General features: G+C 46.0%; 1 protein-coding gene across 1 annotated transcript in view; it reads left to right on the forward strand.

Moving 5' to 3' along the window:
- CABLES1 (Cdk5 and Abl enzyme substrate 1) overlaps nucleotides 1–20816 on the forward strand; it is a 501414-nt gene that overhangs the window by 111316 nt on the left and 369282 nt on the right. The window contains exon 2 of the mRNA XM_086965640.1: nucleotides 5442–5513. Coding sequence (XP_086821766.1) covers nucleotides 5442–5513 — 72 coding nt within the window. The remainder of the gene's footprint in view (nucleotides 1–5441; nucleotides 5514–20816) is intronic.

Below are 20816 nucleotides of genomic sequence, written 5' to 3' on the forward strand. Positions count from 1 at the left end.
CAGTATACATTCTACCAGAAACCTTTCAAGCAGAAACATTTTGGTCATTCCTTCCTAGTGTTAATCTACCAGTTCTCCCTGGAAAATGTAAGTCAAGAGGCTGCCTGTGCTAGTTGTTTGACAAGTACGGTTTTGAGGGTGGTGTATTTTCTGTTTGGACCCTGTCCTTACAACAGACCCTTCAATTAACCACTTTTCAATAAGTAGAGGGCCCCTGAAGCGTGCCACTCACAATAGCTTTTAGTTCTTTTAGAAACTCTGCAGCAATAGCTAGGAGAGTGTTTGGCATGTCACTTCTGTTCTCCACAAGTCCAGGGTGAATCCTAGGAACATATTCATGCCCTTGCGTTAACAAGTTAGAGTGGGAGATATTAGTTGCCGCATAATTCTTGTGAACATCCTTGTCACCTGGACCTGCAACTTGGATCAGTTCTAGCAGCATTGGTTAACCCCAACTGTTTTCAGTACCAGCACCCTTACCTCCCCAACCCATACTGATGCTAGTGCCTATAGTCACAAAGATCCAGAAACCTATTCACTTTAAACTATTGTTTTTGTCCACTGGCCATTCGGTGATTTGGGATTCAATTAGAGTTGTAGGTGGAATGTGTTTGGGTTCCACTGGTTCAGGTCACTCCTTTCAGCAATCTGCATATACATACTTTAGAGACCAACATAAAGTAGTCCTGTGGATACTTTGTAACCATTCATTAACAGGCGCAGCAGTCGTACATCTCTAATTAATATGGATAACTCTTTGGGTCATCTGAATACCTGGACTGAGCTAAAAGTCTTTGTCATTGATGATCTGTGTGCATAGTGCTAAGATTGTGTGTAGGACTCTAGCTTGGTGCTGCTGCAGGAGTGTCATGAAACGTCTGGTGCCTGTTCATACCTTAACTCTTTACCTCCCTAAAAAATGCTTCCTCCAACAGAAAATGTGCATCTTTGCAAGTCTTCAGTGCAATTGACACTTACCGTGATTGGACCATCAATGGAAGTCCTTCCTTTGCTGTAATATGATGTGCCACTGAGCTTCCCCCTTCCCCCCTACTGGTAACAGGGCATTAATCTTCCCATTTCTTCTCACCTGCAGCATCTTCATCCAAGCTGCTTTAGTTTCTTTTGCAACACACAACTGCCCTTTAGAAGGCAGGATCCACCACTTTCCCCTAGGGTGGCAATCTATCACATCGGTCAGGTGGGTCCTCCTACTCGTTCAGCAGGGCTGTCCCCTTCTAATTCTTTCCGACCTGCCACAGTTTCCTCCCACATCCGAGCGCCTCTCAAAAGATCACCTATCCAACTCTCACTGCAAGATGTGCTATCTGCATTGTCCACAGGGGGCATCAAGATGGTTATGAACTTGGATATAGGGATGGGTTGTTACTCCTACTCTTTTCTCATGCGGAAGATGAATGGAGGCCACCGTCTTATTTTATTTCTGTGCTCTCTGAATTCCTTCCTGCGAAGTACACATTTTAAGGACAAATTCAAAATGCTTGCACTGGCACATGTTTTGTATGTCCTGGATCCGAGGAACTAGATAGTAGCCTTTGACCTGCAGTACGCATTCTTTTATTTACCCATCCTGCAGTCCACAAACATTACCTGTGGTTCAATGGCATTTTCAGTTTACTGTGCTTCCCCTTCGGCCTTACCAGCACCCCTCAGGGGTTTCCACAAAGTTATGGTGGTAGTTGCCACCCATCTTAAGAGGTTGGGATACCAGTTGTCCCCTCCCTGGCTGTTGAAGGCTTGTTTGCCACAATCTGTTGTAGACCACCTCTAGACGATAGCAAACCTCCTGACGCCATTAGGGTGGGTTCTCAATCAACAACCCAAAGTCGCACCTGATTCCTTTGCAGGCATTTCCTTTTATAGGAAAACACACAAGATGATGGACGGAATGTTGCACAATGGCAAAACATTCACCCCAGTCACAGATCTGGGTTTAATCCATCGTTATTTTTTTCACCAATCCACCCCAGTTCAGACATGGCCATAAGCAAATCAGTCTTGACCCTGAGCCGCATTGGAACAGTCCAGCCTGAACTGCCAAGTCATGTCTTCCCTGGACCGGAATCAAGCATCCTAGGACCGGTTTCTGGCTATCAGCCGTCTTCAGCCAGGATAGCTTGAAAAAAGTGGCGTAGTGAGCAAGAGACCCACGTCTGGGCATACCCTTCCCACATAATGTGAACAGCAAAACACACAAGATGATGGACCGAAAGTTGCACAATTGCAAAACATTCACCCCCAGTCACAGATCTGGGTTTAATCCATCGTTATTTTTCTCACCAAGCCACCCCAGTTCAGACATGGCCATATGCAAATCAGTCTTGACCCTGTGCCTCATGGGAACAGCCCAGCCCGAACTGGCAAGTCATGTCTTCCCTGGACCGGAATCAAGCATCCTAGGACCGGTTTCTGGCTATCAGCCATCTTCAGCCAGGATAGCTTGACTCCAGTGGCGTAGTGAGCAAGGGTCCCACGTCTGCGCATACCCTTCCCACATAGGGTGAACAGCAAAACACAGAAGAAGATGGACGGAATGTTGTTTTTGCATTTCCTTTTGTAGGACCTGTCTTCGATATGGTGGAGTTCATTGCCTTGCCTCCATTTCAATGACTCCCAAACATTCGGGCTGTGATCCCGATGTTTCAGCTTCGGTCCTCAACTTGGTGAGAGGAACTCTGAGGCTTCTTGGCCTGTTTTCCTCATGCATCCTGCTTGTCCACTTCGTTACATGTTATATGACTACTGGGACCCCAGCGCCAAGGAAACCTGCAGATGTAATCCAGGTTTTGGAGCAGACTGCACCAGATCTGCAGAGCTGATGATGGTGATGAATGCATTTCTGCTGGGTTGGGGGTGTCATCTGGGAGAGGTGGAGATCAGAGGACACTAATCATTGGCCGAAATCTTGTTCCCTATCAATATGTTGAAATTGTGGGTCAATAATCTGGCATTGCAGGACTTCCTGGAATCTTTTAAGGGAAGCTGCTTTCGGTTCTCACAGGCAATTCCACCACTAAGTGGTACTGCAACTAGCATGGTGGAGTACAGACCAGAGACCCATACCAGCAGGTTTTGCGAATTTTGAGGTGGTTGGATGCTCAGGGCATCTCCCTGATTGTAAACCATCTGGTGGGATGCTTGAATGCCAATGCGCACGAGTTCAGCCCGCTTGGCCTGGTAGAGCATGAATGGCAGCTGTACCCCAAGGTGGCACAGGCCATCTTACAACAATGAGGGTACCCTGGCTAGATCACCACTTTAGAGAACACATAGTAGTCAAACTTTTGCTAGTGGGAGATATGTTTTGGCTGGAGTGAACCACAGGGCGTCTGTAGGCCTACCTGCATTTGACTCTCCTGACCAGAGTTCTGAAGAAAATCAGGAATGACCTGGCCCAAGTCATCCTATTTGCCCAAAATTGTGCCATGAGACTGTGGTGCCCAGACCTTCTTCACATGTGCATCTGCCCCCGATGAGGCTACTACTTGAGGAGGATCTTTTGTTACAGCAGCAGGGCTGGGTTCTCCATCCAAGCCTACACAATCTAAACCTCCATGCATGGAGATTGAGTGGCAGCCGTTGACCGAATATAATAGCCACCTGAAGTTGTAGATGTCATCATGGCGGTCGGGCGCCCTTCAACAAAGTCTGTTTATTACATTGCTGGGACAGATTTGTGGCCTGGAGTGTCATGATAAATCCTTTGCAAGTCAAACTGGCTGATAGTTTGACACCCTTGTTCCAGCCCAGACCGTTTGTGATGCCATAGCAGGACCTTAATTTGGACGTAGCATTTCATATATGTACTCCTTTTGAACCGATGCACAGCTGCTCTTTGCGTTTTCTGACCCTCAGGACTGCCTTCCTTGTCTTGATTCCTTCAGCTTGTCTAGTGAGAGAGCTTGCGGCTCTCTCAGCGCAACTGCCCTTCAACACCTTTATTCCGGACAAACTGGTGCTGAGATCCTTCTTGCCAAAAGTCGTGACTCATTTTCACATTTGGCAATCCATCACTTCCCAGTGGTGTTTGCCCCTGCCCACCCCTTAAAAGATGAGGAGAGACGCCATCATCGAGACCACAAAAGAGACTTGAGCTTTTACATCGAAAGACCAGCAGATGGATAATCAATTTTTTGTGGTGTTGCTTGAAACAAGAAAGATAACGTGGTGGAAAAATAGCTTTGTCAAGGTGGATATTAAGATCTGCTATGGATTGGCCAAAATGTAGCCTCAGGAAGGACTATGGGCCCATTTCACTAGGTCAAGGCTTCCACTACTACTTTAACACACGGAGTGTCTGTATTTGACATCTGTCAGACCGTGATGTGGGTGTCCGGGCACACATTCACAAAGCACTCTTGCCTTGACAGCCTGGTCTGAAAGGAAAGTCATTTACCCGTACAATACTGCAGGACTTTTTGGTCTGAGCCCACTCCACAGACCCTCCACCTTCGGGTGTGAGTGGGGGGGTACTGCTTTGGTATCTATTATAAATGTGCGGAGTATGCAGTTAGCAGTATCCATCAGAATAACAAGTTCCTCACCTTCTGTAATGCTGTTTCTGGTGTATACTCTAACTGTAGATTCCTTCCTGCCCTCCCACCTCCCCGTTCTGCGGACTGGTCTCTTCTTACCATCTAAAAAAGTCCCAGATTAGAGAGCCGCGCACTGATACCTCTGATTGTTTTGGACTCGGTGTTGCCACACAGTTGTGGTGCTTCTATGTGGCTCTGTTCTATCGTTTCTGGGCTGGATTAAGGTCCAAGCAGTGTTGCACAGTTCCACCTAAGGGTGCGCGGGAGCACTACTCCAGAATGTTTCCAGATATAGTGCGTGATATGAGGATATTATAAAGGCCAGGAATCTGCAGTTACAAAGAGTATCCACTAGAAAGACCATTACCGAAGGTAAGTAACTTCCTGCTTGAATTCAATGTCTGATTTGCTTCTTAGGTTCAAATTTTGAGTTGACAGAATGGGGTGATACATTTGCTGCAACAGGTAAATACCAATACCTTTTGTACAGTATTAAAGTGGTGCTAGAAACATCTCATATTCCAAGTTAACTCTCGGAAAATGTGGATTTAAATGTGGAATCGGTTAAATATTGGACTTGTTTCTGCACATATCTGTATTGAAGATTTCTCCCTGTGCATTGCAGCAGGTTGCACCTGTCAGCATTTATCAATAGAAGAAAATGCGGGAATGACTAATCACTGCATTACTCATACTATAGGCCTCTATTCTAAACAGGGCGTTACCATGTTAATGTCCTGAAATTGAAACGGTCATACTTTAAATTATGCCTCTGCCTTGCAACATGCATGTTTGGTCGGGGTTAATTGTAAGTCTATAACTTGTTTCATTTTACCTGATAAGGCAATCTAATGTAGTGTTTTTTCTCCTTATTCCTACATCCAGGCGCCGGCTTATATCTCAACGCTCTTCTTTAGAAACATTGGAGGACATTGAAGAAAATGCTCCATTACGAAGGTAACCAGCGAAATGCTTTCTTTGTTGTATATTGTCCGCATCTATAGGTATATCCTTTTGACATGTTATTTTCAGACTAGCTCAGACAGTGGTTTTAATTTCGTGATATAGTACTTATTATACATATAGTGGTCAGAGTCCTAGTTATGGTAGGTTACTCTGTAATTTTAAAAAATGGAGCACTTATAGGTAATAGCTTTGTATAAAAGAGTACCTCACACGTTGTGCCACCAGGAGGACATGCATAATTGCATCTACCATAGTGGGTAAGATTAAAACAAGCATTGGCAATGCCAGTGTTGTGTCTTAAAATCTAAACTGACTTTTTATTGACTGGTGAGTTTAGTGATCCAAAATTCATTAATATACATTCACTCTATAACTGAGTTTTCCACTTGTGCATCCATTCATTCACCCACTGACAAATTCTTGCATTCACCTGCTTTCCAATCGACAATAGAACAAACACAGAAAGTGACAGCTAAATGAAGAGAATAAAAGTAGAAAAAAGAAAACCTGCCACAGTCTAACCATGTGATGTTTATGCTCGCAATATTTGAAAATAAGTTTAATATAACAGTAGATTGCTCTTTTACAAAGTTATTGTATATAGTCTAGCACTGAATTACACTCCCAACATGGTTGCCAAGGCTAGAAGCAGTGTGTTATTCATCTTGCTACAGTGAAAGAATGATACACTATCCACAATACTAATCCAATATTTCCACTTCCTGACTATTACCCTAGGCAGCCATCTTGGAATACCATTTGTATAATTGTTTTATAAATCGAAGATGGCTGGCATTGTGCTTTTTAAACATGATGGCCATCTTGTAAGCATAAAACAGTGATACAGTGTGTGCAGCACAATCCAAGATGCCTGCCCGATTTAGAAGCAGTGTCACATGGAATGCAACACAGGGCAGCTGAAGCAGCAAGTGAGTGGCCAAATAGCACTGTCCAGGGAGCTGTAGTTCGCACTTAAAAAAAAAGAATTTAAAAAAAGAAGGAAAGAAATAAAAAAGGACCCATAAAAGGAAAAGTGGAAAAATGAAGGACTTGCCCACCATCTCTAGTACTGAAGCACACTCATTTTCAGGTGGATGCGCTGATGTTATCAGCTCGCAATACAGTTAGTGACTGGAGTGGACTGATCTATTGCCCTGTGCTGTATTCTGTACTGGGTAGAAGCAGAATGTGAAAGACACTCGAACAGATCACCGTCAGAACCTGGCTGACTCAAAGCTCCACACTGAAAGCACTGCCTATCACCCTTAGCACCGAAGTCAGTCATGTATAGGCTGCAGAGCAAATGATCAGTCAAAATGCCTACACTCACACAGCAGAGTACACATGTTGAACCTATGCAGACATCAGTGCACATTGCTGTGAAATATCTTTCAACCTTTCAAAGGTGAGGCTTGACTTGCATGTTTTAGTTCAATTGGCTTCTACTGCAGCCTTTTTAGAAAAAGACAACATCCTTAATTTTTATTTTTGTATTCCTGTTATAATGGCATTTAGGCAAGGCATAATTAGGCTAATCTCACCAAGGGTGCTTGCAAACACATATTTGTTTTTAAGCACTCTCCTTTCCTGTTTAACAGGATTGCCTTGTAAAGGTAGTGACTTCAGTGTCAATAGCATAATAACCCAGAGTTAGTTCATTTAAGCGTTTTCTCTAGAGTAATCATACTTAGTTTTGCGAAGATAAAAAATCTCACATGTTTGTACCTAAAGTACTCTCTCCTTTTCATATTAATCAGGCAATTGAACTGCTTGCTTTCTTCGCAGTACACAAAATGCAGTAGCAAGATATTTTAAAACGCAATATCAACACAGCACTCATGTATTTCATTCATTATGCTGAGACAATCTCATTGACAGATCAACGTCCTCTTGCTGTAGTATAACCACATCATGGCAAAGCCGTTTAGAACGAGTCATGTGTCTCTCGAATTGTGGGTTTCACAGGACCTGATCACAAGTCATACGACACACCTGAAACTGAAATAAAAAACTTGAAAAAAAACAAGGTGCAATATATTCAACTAAACAACCTATGGTGGGGTAGTGCACGGGATGTGATTCTATAACATCACAAGATACAATCTGATAGTTAAAGGCAAGTAATGTTCCTCAGGGTCTACATTTTGGTATGTAGCTGTGTTGGTACATTTTTAGGTTTCGCCTATTATCATTCGCTTGCGACTGTAATAGGCGAAAATTCAAGGGCTCGATCGACTGGGCAAACCACTGCGGTTTCTTCACAGTGCATGTGAGTCACGTGACCACAAAAGCGGGTCACGTGACCACACAAGCACGCCCATCTCCCTAATCCGCCTGCCACACTTCTCCTCCCCTCGCTCGCATTCCCGCCCCCCCCACCAGGCTCTCCCGCCCCATCCGGCTTCCCTCCGCCCTGCTTTTACTCGTATTTCTCTGCTGGTTACTTCATGTTTACATTCCCAGCTGTTCTATTTCACTTTACCACTTTATAAACAAATGTTTTCATGTATTTTTTCATGTTGTTCCGCGCACAATACTACAGACAGTCCTCTTTCTATTACCTGTCACAATGCTTATTACGCATGCTCACGGCTCACCGGGTGATTCACACCACTCGATAATGACACCACGGCGTTTGATCATGTTTTCTAACATTTTGTTCACGTTAAGCCTTTTTGATCCCCACTTCACCCCCGACACCGCACCAAACGGGCACACTCCTGTATGATAATTTGAACGCATGCGAAGAACGTTTTTAATTGACAACGAACATGGTTCGTTATTGTTTCTCTATCACCTACGAGTCGTTTTCAGCACCTCCCACCTCGCACACATTTCACTCCTTTTTTCTTATCAACACTTCCGAGCATGCGGGTCGATTGCCACGTCCGTGGTTCATTGACTCAGGCGTTTTTTTTTTTTCCTGTACGTTTTGTGGCTTCTGCTGACTTGCTCGAACACTTGTTCTTCGGTGCTAGACCATGCACCTCCAAAGACATTTTGGGCTAGCTCTCTCACCACCTCGTAGACGCTCTTTATTGCGTCCCACTCTCCCCGTCTCCCACTCGCTTGCTGCTCCTCCTCCCCCCACGCCTCTCACCAGACTTCATTGGAATGCACGCTCACAAGCTGCTCCCCCGCTGCTCGCCATATGCTCGCTCGCTGCCCTGCTCCCCCTCCCCCGCACCCCACACAGCAATGCCACGAGCTTGTTTTTCCACCTTCTGTACTTCGCCGCATTGGAAGGGGTGGCGCAGTCAGCACCGGTAGTATGTCTCTCCAATCCCTTTCCTTCTCTTTCGGAACCTCATTTGGCCGAAAGGCATTTTATGGTCCTTGCGGCTGCACTTCGTTGAGAAAGCGATGCCGGTCAGCCTTGCCAGCACTAAAGTAATAGCCTGCCGAACTCTCCTCAATCGGGCTTTTGTGTCTTTAAAAGGAATGTCAAACTAGTTTGAGTCCTTCCTTTATGTCTATGACTTCAGCCGCATCCCTTTCCTGTAAATAAATACCGAGTGAGATAAGGGCTTTAGTAGTACCCTGCATGGCACTAGTGCAGCGATTCCAGAATCCCCGCCTAACTGGGGGCAATAGTGGGAAGAGCCATTGCAGCAGCTGTTCCGAGGGTCCCAGGTATAAAGTTGGCACAGTCTTTATTATAAAATCATAAAACGAACAACCTCATTTAAAAGCACACAGAGTTACCAAGATAACAGACAATACTGCAAAAATGTTACAGCTTTTTACAAAAAACGTTCAGTGACACTGGGTTTTAATTAACCCGCATTGAGGGAAACGTGCTTCTTCCCCTCTGGATCTATATTGCACTCTAGCTCTTTGCTGCTGCCCTCCACCCTGTCTTCCGTCTTACTTCCCCCGACCCACACCATCTTTCTGTTGTTTCCCACTCCCTTGTATGTTGCGTTCCATCCAGCTGAATGCTGCCCCCAACACCATATTACTATTAAGGCACTCTGGCCCACCATGTTGCTCGCCTCCACGAACCTGCAATTAGTTTTTTTGGTTGGCTTAGCTAGTGCCGCTTTTACAGTGCGGGTTACAGCTGCTTTTATAGAGCTTAATTTGTGACGGGATAGGTGCCGGGGCTCTGATTCTGTGGCAGCTTTTATTGAAATGTTTCTGTTAGCCTGCCTAAGAAACAGCACAGAAATCATAATATTCAGGAGGACATGTTGTTTAGAGGGAAAAAGCTGAGACTTTTAGCACTCGTGTTTATTTTACTTTGAAAGGATCTACAGACGCTTTCACCATTTCTGGCCTAAAAGAGTTTCTTAGGCGGACTTTGGAATCCGTGCGTGTCCTTTCCAGGCCATACCAGCCTTTTTTTTCTCCATGTTGCTCCGCCACTCCCTCAGTGTTGTGCTTGCCCTTGTGTGCTTCACCTCCCACGCATTGCTTTTTTCCCTGTGTGCTTCTACCCGTTCCGCGTTACTCTCTTTCTCCTGTGTGCTTCTGTTCTCACGTGCTCCACGTTGTTCTCTCTCGCCCTGCTTGTCCAGCCGCCATCCTCTCTGATCTTTCCCGCACCAGTACTTTCCGTGTTACTTCCAGTGTTGTGCTTGCACTTGTGTGCTTCACCTCCCACGCATTGCTTTTTTCCCTGTCCACGTTGCTCTCTCTCGCCCTGCTTGTCCAGCCGCCATCCTCTATGATCTTTCCCGCACCAGTACTTTCTGTGTTACTTCCAGTGTTGTGCTTGCCCTTGTGTGCTTCACCTCCCACGCATTGCTTTTTTCCCTGTGTGCTTCTACCCGTTCCGCGTTGCTCTTTTTCTCCTGGGTGCTTCTGTTCTCACGTGCTCCACGTTGCTCTCTCTCGCCCTGCTTGTCCAGCCGCCATCCTCTATGATCTTTCCCGCACCAGTACTTTCCGTGTTACTTCTGAGCCCAGCTTTCGTTATTTCCCTCCACCCGCCTTAAAAAAAAAAGCTTTGCCACTGCTTTATTTTTCTTTATTTACGAGTACAACTTGGATCAGTAAATGAAAAAAAAAAAAACTTCACGCGCACGCTGTAGGTGCGCTCATGTATTGTGCTTTTACCTACAAAATTACACAGCTGCTGCGACTGCATATTAGCATCTTTATTTTAATGGGGGGTGCCTCTTTATCCATGCTGCACAACATCGTTAAACAAGCATTGGCATGTGTTTAGTTATCCAGCACAATATCCTTGGTGCAACAACATCAGCTGTTGCATGGCTAAATACTTATAAGGTACAAGGTTTTGCCATGCAACAGCTGATGTTGCATCAAGGATATTGTTCTGCAAAACTAAATATTTATAAGGTCCCAAAAGCGAGACCTATTCTTTCTCTCACTCTGTAATGCTCTTTCCCCTCCCGACGCCAGCCAATGCTTTACTACAATTGTGAAAGCTTTCTAGAAAACAGTAGCCAGATACCCGTGCTAATGTGACCCTACGATTAATCTCGGAGGCTTCTTGGAACAGTTTATTTTAAACAGTATATTTAAAGCCTTGTCGTGTTTGTCTGTTTGCTTAGATGATTTATATATGACTACTGTGCCGCTGGGCCACTTTAAAAAAGCACTGCAGCACTGTAAATATATATAAATACGAAAAATGTTTAGTGAAATTCAGAAAGTACAGACAGTCACAATAACGAGCACTGGCGTTGCCAATAGGTTTCGCATTTGGAAAGTTGGAGCTATTGGTTTTGTAAATGACATTTTATATTTAGATATTGTTATTGACAATGCCAATAACAATATATAAATATAAAATGTAATTTACAAAACCAATAGTTCCAACTTTCCAAATGCGAAACCTATTGGCAAAGCCAGTGCTTGTTATTCAAGTAAACCTGCTGTGTTTTCTTGGATAGACGTTTGGAACCACTGAATTGGAATTGTTTCCTGCGATCCATTTGTATATGAACTATTTTTGAACCTGAAATAAAGGAAAGTGTATATAATCTGGAATAAGATGATCTATTCTGGATATGTAATCGATTGATTAATGTCCACATGGTCTATGGACTATCTCAAAGAGTGTTCGCAATCTTCACTTGTGATGGTCCCCCTGCATCTTACTTGGTTCAACACATTTTCACTATTTATGTTGTATAAAACAAGTTTTGCACCTTACTGAAAAATTGCGTGTGGAATCACATTATTGAAAAAAGTAGAAGATAAACTGCATGGTATTTATGTCTTTCCTAGAGCGCGTTTTATTCATTTGATTGTTCCATGAAATGTTATTTCAATGTTAGGGACTTATTTTTCGTTGTTTATGTTCATGTTTTAAATGCCAGCCTGTGCTAGCGTACTAGGGACCCAACACCTTGCCTGTATAAACCTCCTCAGTGTTGATGGTATCTATGGCTATAGGTAAACTAATCCTAACAATGTGAAATGTGACAGCCTTTAATAATGATGGGATTGAGATCTAAAAATCACCATCTAATCCTTGCCCATCTTCTCAGATCACTTCTCACACCATTCTCTTATTAATGCATATGGTCGGGTTAGCAACTAATGATGTTACTTATTGGTTAGTTGTTTAGAGACTAGAATTAACTGAGGCTAGATTTACAGCAGTTCTTATGTACACTTTGACCTGAAAAGAAATTGTGTCCATTGGTATTTGCTAGTATTTCTCGTCTCCAGCTGTTGTCTAATCTAGGAGTGTCAGGCCTGTTCTCTAAGGATAGCCAATCCTAGTGACAAGTTTTGCTTTTCTCCCTGGAACCAAAGAAGCCAGGTACTGCTGTGAAGTCATTGAAGTGCCAAGTTCCTCCATTTTAGGATTTAGTTTTCATGGGCGACGTGAAGTTGGACAGTCGAGGCTTACTTTTGGAGAACACAGCACTGTGGCATAGAATGTTTTAGATTTAGCCAGCTCTCTTACAATAAATATGATGCCTGGTCAGTGTTCTTTCCATAGAAACGAATTACAACTTTTTTATTTTAAGAAAGATGTAGAGTAACATGTGGGAGTTCAGTTGTAGTAATTGTTACTCTGGGTAAGGCTCCAAGGCTTATGCGTTGGTAGGAGGGATGCAACCCTGCGAGAAGGCGCAGCTGTTTGTGAGGAATTCAACCTTACTTAGTCTCTTGGAGGTTGGGCAGTGGAAGCAGTTCCTTTTGGCAGGTCGCAGACCGGGATCATGCTGCACAGGGACAGGATTTGCAAGTATCTTCTTCACTCCAGTTGCGTATGGGAGCAGCTGTAATTATTATGTTGAGTATTATGTGACGTAGGCTGTTGTGCATGTGTCTCTGGCCAAGGTTTGAGGCACCTCTCTCTCCATATGGTAAGAATAAACATGACTCTATTTTCTTTCCAGGGTCTTCACACATGCAAAACAAGCATTGGCAAAACCAATAGTTTTCACCAAAGCCAGAGCTATTAGTCTTGTCAATGTGAATGTCTTTATCCACAGTGGCGGCTCCTCCGCTATGGCGTAGGAGTATCACCCCATTGCTGTCAAGCAGTGTGAGAAGAGGAAACCTACCATGATAATAACTTTCAGTTATTATCATGTCATGCTTCTATTGCGGGCAAGAGAGCGGGCCGCTCTGCTCGTGGAGCAGAGCAGGGGCGGATTGGTTTGCCCACTCAATTGGGCAATGACTGTTTGATCAGCCCTCTCGGGCCGCCCAAGCCAGTCATGCGCACTTTCCCCGTCTCCGTGCAGGCTGCAATACAGTCTTTATGGAGAGCAAGCCCAGGCTCCCCTTCCCTGGTTGAGCGTCCAACCAAGATGCTCACAACCAATTACAACGCTGCAGTTCAGCGTTGTGATTGGTCAGTGGAGCCTGGCTCTAGTTCTAGAGAAGAGCAGGAGCGGAGACGTGGGACCCGGCGGGAAGGTAAGTTAATTATAATTATGCACGAATTCCCCCCCATCGCCCTTCCCACCCCACTGTGAGCCACCCGCCACGCCGCCCACTAGCCATGCCGGCCGCCGCTATTGAACTATGTTGCCTAGCAGTACATCTGCTGTTCCGCATGGCTGAAAGTCACTGAAAACCCAGAATCACAGCATGGGCCGCCGAGTTGAGTTTATTGTCCTGCTCCTCCTAACATAAAAAAGCGCAATTTAATAGCCTGTGCTGTTTGCATCATAGCGCTTTGACTTTCAGCCATGCATCGTAGAGCTTTGACTTTCAGCCATGCGGAACAGCAGATGTGCTGCTACACAACATGGCTAAAAGACATTGACATTTACAAGGCCAATAGCTCGGGCATTGCCAAGATCTATTGGCTTTGACTATGCTTGTTTGTTGTTGACTGAGTCTTGCTGAACAAATGTGGAAGTGATAGTGAGAAACAGTTGAGGAGCTTTGAATTGAAATGAGGGTGTGGCATAATGGCCAGAGTGGCCAACAGGGGAACCAGGTTTGAACGTCTGGGTCGGCTGGACAGTTTGTGATCCTGTATGAATCACTTATGCTTCCCACTGCGTACGACAATGATTGTGTCATCGTGTAATGTAACTGGTGAGCACTTAAAGTGCTCCAATACCGTACACTCGTGTTAGCACTATGACAAGACGAGTGCTCCAATACCATTGGATTGTGCAAAAATAATAAAAGCAATAGCGACAAGGGAGGTAGTGGCGGACAGGTCAAGCAGAGAAGCAGGAGGGGATGACGAGACGGGAAAGCATCGATGGGATAGGGCAGGAGGAGGCAACAATGAAGGGGGGAAAAATACCTTAATTGAAGCAGGATCAGCGGCAAAAATGAATGTGTTATGGAATGTAACTGGTGAGCACTTGAGCGCTCCAATACCATTGGCTCGTGTACGTGCTAAGGCATGACGGAGGACAAGGCAAACACTCAAATACCATTGGTTCGTGTAAAAAAAAAAAAGCAAGGGCTGTTCATGCTTAACAGCTTTTTACGAAATGCATTAGTTTATGTACACACGCATATATTTTCGTGGCATGTGTACAAGGGAGATTATCGCAAGACGGAGAATGGAACAAAAGCTCAAATACCATCGGATTGTACAAAAAAAAAAAGCACAGCAATGAGGAGGTAGTGGGGGGACAGCTCAGGCAGAGAAGCAGAGGGGATGGGGAGATGGGCTGGCAACAATGGGAGAGGGCAGCTGTGAAGGGGTTAAAAAATGACCTTAATTGAAGTAGTATCAGAGTAAAACATTACCAGTGGTTCGTGTTCACGCTATGGCATGACGGAGGACAGAGCGAGCGCTCCAATGCCCTTGGATCGTGCAAAAAAGAAATAAACAAGTGCTGTTCGTGTTTTAACAAATTTTTAAGAAATGCATTTGTTTATGTACACGAGCATGCATTTTACTGGTATGTGTGTGTGTACAAGGGAGACCGCCTGAAAACAAAAGTACTCAAATGGAGTGCTTGAAAACAAAGAGAAAATAGCTCCGCCAACAGGAAGCAGTGCAAGGAGCCACGTAGTTGGTCCAAATACAAGAAGACGGCATGATGTATGGCATCAGTGAAAATGAGAACAACACTGAAGTTTACCAATAGTAGGAGAGGCGTGGCCTGTAATCCCACAGGTAAAACACAACCCTTCTCATTGAGACCGCGCATGCCTAGCAGCACATGCACTGTCTAGCCAAGATTTATAAACAATAGATTTCGCACAGGCAAAACCTACTTGCTTTGCCAATGCTTGTTGTGTTTCAAAATGGGGAAGTGAAGTGGTTTATCTGTGTGGAACTGAGGCTTAGGCTAGGAATATGATGTGTCCTTTCGGGAGAGGATGTGGCATAAGGGCCAGAGCTGCTGATTATGGAGCTAGTAGACCGGATTTGAGTTTCGGCGTTGGCTTAACATCCTTGATTCAGGACAAATCACTTAATCTCGTTGTGCCTGCAAAAATTAATGTGTCCTTTTGTAAAGCAATTGGTGTTAAATGTAAGCACTCCAATTCCTTCGGGTGCTGTTGGCACTATATAACACTGCACAAAAAAGTAACTTCTGCTAATGTAAAGCACTTCAATACCTTCGGGTGGTGTTGTCACTATATAAAACTGCACCAAAAAACAAGCATTACAAATGCAATAGGTCTCACCTTTTTATTAAGTTAAAGCCATTTGCTTTGCTATACAATACCATTAGCAAAGCAAATGGCTTTAACTTAATCAAAGGCGAGACCTATTGCATTTTCAATGCTTGTTTTATTATGTATGGAGAGGCCCATGTTGGCATTGGACTGCACTCGTCCATCTAGAAACCTAGGCATTCATTCTGCACCACCAGACATATTGGGAGGTTCTACCCAATCCGCCCATCCCAGGGGAGGAGGACCGAAAACACCACTAGACACCAGGGATATTTCTTTTTATTGTTATGGATGAGTTGGGGTGGCCTATATTGAGAACAGGATGCTCCCCCTAACCTAGGGGCCCAGACAGACTCTCTGCCTCCTAGGAGCCATATGGGGAAACTAATCACAATTTGCCGGCCCAAGGGGAAGAGAAAGCAACACTAGACAATTCAAATGACTTTATAATTTTTGCAGCGTGATTCTTTCTGGATTCACTATGCTGTGCATTATTCCGCGGTCTAGTGGTTGGGTCCGGAATCATAGTCTTTTCTTTCTTTTTTGTTTTGTAGCCCAGGTGGGCGTCGACGTCCCACCTTTTGGTGTACTTCCAGTGACGTCGGCACCCTTCCCGCGGAAGCTCCCACCTTTGGGCGCCATCTTCAGATTCTTTTTTCCGCCGTAGGGTCTGGATCGTTCCCGAGAGGCTCCAGAGTTTTGGAGGAAAGAACACACAGAAAAGTCGAATTTTGCACGGAAAAGATTGGAGAAGACGACGAGGATCAACACCATTGAGCCGGGACGACGAAGGAGAACTTCGACGTCCAACGGAGAATGCACAAACAGGGGGCCCCCTGAGCGGTAGAAATGGACAAGACACCTTTTAAATTCTGCCATAACTGTCACCACAAATATGCGCAGAAGGACCAGCACCCGGTTTGTAACCTCTGCCTACCGGTCGACCACGAGAGCAAGGACTGCAACGCCTGCTCCGCCTTCACACCAAAGACTCTCCGGGTCAGAGAGAGACCGAGAAGAGCCAACTACAACATGCAAGGCAAGGGACAACCATCGTCGCTTTGGGACCTGGGACTCTTGAGCGACGAGGAGGACAACGTCGCCGGAGAAGACGACGACTGCACGGTCGTAGAGACCGATAAGAAAACTTCTAAAGAGGTAGGAGAATCGACGACCCCTAAGCCCCCAACAGACCCTCGAAGGTCTGAGCCAGACTCTCAAAAAACAGAGTCTAAGTCCTCGAAGGGAGCACTGGCGCCAAAATCTCGATGGCCGCAGCTGCATCCAAGGACAAACAGCCCAACGGATCTTTCGAAAAGGTCTCCCAGGCGGCGAAGACCGGCGAAAAGCAAAGGTCGTCGAAGCACATCTTCGAAAAGGAACGATCGACTTCGAAGGAGAAGGACCCGAAGGTCACTTCGGCGTCGACAAAGGATCCGAAGGTCATTTAGACGTCGACGAGTACGTCGAAGAGATCGGCCGAACCGTTCGACGCCGAACAGGCCGCCGAATTGGAGAGAAAGAAGAGACGGCTCGAGGCCGAAATGGATAATATCCTGCAAAGAAAGAAGGAGTTCGACGAAAAGATGAAGAGGTTCACAATTCCGTCGAAGTCAAAGACGGTGATCGTTGAAGTAGAAGAGGAGGAGGACTTCGACGCCGAAGGGTCTCGAGACCCAGGACCATCTAGAAGAAGAAGCCCTCTACAACGAGGAGGAGGTAGACGATGATCAGTGGACGATCCTCGACTCAGCATCTTCGGGGACTCCGGACCTGGAGTGGCAGGACCTTGACACCGAAAGCCCAGAAGCGCCCGTGGACACGTACCCTTCGAGGCCTTCGCCGCCAGATGACATTGGGGTCTACAATATGGTCATCAAGAACGCGGCAACCACCTTTGGTGTCAAGCTAGATGAGGAAAACCAAAGGCAGACTTCCTCTTGGAGACCCTGCTCCCCATCCAAATGAGGCAATGGATGGGACTGATACATCCAGCAGACTGATGATGTTGGGAATCACGGAGAGAAGGCAGGCCTGGCTCAGGATCTCAGGCTCCAAACCAGAGGTACAGCACAACATTCTAAGCACCCCCTTCAATGGGGAGATGCTGTTTGGGGCGCCTGTGGAGGAAAAGCTCACCCAGCTCAAGAAAGAAAACGAAACTGCAAGGTCCATGGTGGCCTTATAATTCGGAGGGATGAGAAGGGGTACCCCAACACGGAGACCGAATGGAAGTGGGGGAATCCAGCCAGGAACGTCACACTAGACATTGCAGCAATCCCACAGGGCGACAGCCAAACACAACAGGGACAGCAAAGACAAACCTGTAAGTACCAGCCAAGGGGACAGCCCTTTCGCGGGAGGGCGAATGGACGTGGACAAAATAAAAGAGGGGGCAACAACCCACCTCAAAGTGACACCGTCACGCAATACATGCCCACCCACGCAACACTTCCAAGGGTGGAGCCCAACAAGACCAACAGAGGGTTACACGGACCAAACATCAACAAACATGTAACACCAGTAGGAGGCAAGCTAAGTCATTTCTTCCAGGAGTGGAAGAAAATAACCATGACAAATGGATACTCCACATCATACAGTTGGGATACTGCATAGAACTGGAAAAGACACCGCCAAACAAGAAACCAAAAAGGAAGGCGCAGTCAGGAAAGGAGCTAGAGCTACTTCAAAAGGAAGCGAAGGAACTCCTCCAAAAGGAGGCCATCGAACCAGTACCATACAGAGAAAGGAACAAGGGAGTGTACTCAACCTACTTCCTGGTACCAAAGGTGGACGAAATACTGAGGCCCATCCTGGACCTAAGGTTCCTAAACAAGTACATAAAAACACAAAAGTTTAAGATGACGTCCCTACAAGAGGTAATTCCTCAGATAAGGGGCGGAGACTTCATGGGTTAGCAAACTGCTCGAGAGACACATCAATACATCTCTCACTCAATACCTAGAATCAAACAATATACTCCATGATTCTCAGGCAGGTTTCCGCCCCAGGCTGGGAATGGAAGCAGCTCTTCTGACTGTGACTGAGCTAGCTAGGAAACAGATGGACGCAGGCGGCACTACAGCAATTATTTTGCTTGATCTGAGTGCCGCTTTCGACACTGTAAATACCATCATCCTCATCCACCGTCTCAAGCAAATCGGAGTATCAGGAACAGCCATTCGTTGGTTACAATCCTTCCTGGAAAACCGCTCTTTCCGAGTAGTCGAGGGTACCACACAATCCAGGATATGGCCTATTGATCAGGTTGTGCCTCAGGGCTCGTCCCTGAGCCCCACCCTTTTCAATATATATATGCTCCCTCTGGCAGACATCGTCCATTCATTTGGCCTGGAGTTAGTCACATATGCTGACGATACTCAATTGATCGTCTCCATGAACCAAACCACCGCCTCTCCGCCCAGTCTTGAGAAATGTTTAGTGGCAGTTAACAAATGGATGGCCAGCTCCCACCTGAAACTTAATGGTGATAAAACGGAGCTTATGATTCTTGGAAACCCAAACATTTCCTGCCCGCTCCCGAACTGGCCTCCATGCATGGGCACCCAGCCTCAACCCAAACCCCAAATAAAGAGCCTAGGCATCTGGCTCGATGCTAATCTCAATTTCAACCATCAAGCAACGATCGTATCGGCCACCTGTTTCGGCATGATGCGTATGCTTAAAAAAGTACTACCACTTCTCCCTCCACAAGCCCGCAGGATCATGGTGCAAGCTATTATTCTGTCCCGTTTAGATTACGGGAATGCGCTGTACCTAGGGGCCCCGGCGACTACAACAAAGAAGCTCCAAGTCACGCAGAATGCAGCAGCCCGCCTCCTGCTGGGCCTTAACCGGCGGGACTCAGGGACTGCTGCTCTAAAAAAAACTCCACTGGCTACCCATCAAGGCCAGAACACTGTTTAAATCAATGTGCTTTATGCACAGGGCTATGTGGAAGGAAGCGCCAGCAATGATCTGCTCGCTGGCCACTCCATACCTCCCCCGCAGGTCGCTGCGCTCCAGCACAGCTTTTCTGGCCACCGAGAACAAAGTCAAACGTGCCAGATGGGGAGGCCGTTCCTTTTCTTGGAATACGGCCAAGGCCTGGAATGCTCTGCCAGTCTCCTTGCGTGGCGAACCCAATCTCCTAAAATTCCGCAAGGAACTAAAAACCCTCCTTTTCACGTAAATTTCACTACCCTCACTTGTCCCCCCAGTCACACTCAGCGCTACGAGGCCTCCGGGTAGTCTGCGCTCAATAAAACCCAATTAATAATAATAATAATAATAATGGCCACCATAGACCTCAAAGATGCCTACCTGCACATCCCAATGAACAGGCAGCACAAACATCTACCATCAACAAAGAACACTACCAGTTCACAGCCCTAACCTTCGGGCTAAAATCCGCACCAAGGGTCTTCACCAAGTGCCTCGCAGCAGTGGCAGCGCACCTAATGAGGGAAGGGATCCATGTATACCCTTACCTCGACGACTGCCTAATAAAGGCATGTTCACACAGGACGTCCAAAGAACACGCACAGCGCGTGACAAGTACACTGATGAACCTGGGATTTTCCATTCACTGAGGGAAATACTCAATGGAACCAGAGCAAGTGAGATCTTCCTGGGGGCACAGATTAACACCATACAGAGCAAGGTGTCCCCCAGCGACAGGAGAACACTGGCCCTGCTGATTGAGGCGCAACTCTACCAGAAGGGGCGAGCTCTGACAGTGAGGACAGGGAGAAAGATCATGGGCATGATGGCCTCCTGCATACATCTGGTCCCAAATGTACGGCTCCACATGAGACCATTCCAGGAATGGCTGCAAGAACAATGGTTCACAAGCTACAGGAAGTTGGGAAGATTTAGTGGTTGTAACGCACGCAGTGCAGGAGGAGATATCCTCCGGTAGTAGGATAGTTAAAAAACTACCTGGAACTAAAGACCGTGTTCCTCGCCTTGAAGGCCTTCCAGAAAAAACTGTACAAACAGAGAGTGTTGATCCAGACAGACAACACAACAACGATGTTCTACATCAACAAGCAGGGAGGAACACAGTCAGCCCCGCTATCGAATCTAGCACAGGAGATATGGAGATGGGCCATCCCACTCAAAATAGACCTGCTAGCCATACACCTACCAGGGAAGGACAATGTGGAAGCGGACCGGCTCAGCAGACAGACATCAGCTCAATACACAGGAAACGCAAAGGCTATTCAGAAGGTGGGGAACACCGTCAATAGACCT

This window comes from Lissotriton vulgaris, chromosome 4_1, assembly GCF_964263255.1.
Source record: "Lissotriton vulgaris chromosome 4_1, aLisVul1.2, whole genome shotgun sequence".
In the NCBI taxonomy this organism is placed as follows: Eukaryota; Metazoa; Chordata; class Amphibia; order Caudata; family Salamandridae; genus Lissotriton; species Lissotriton vulgaris.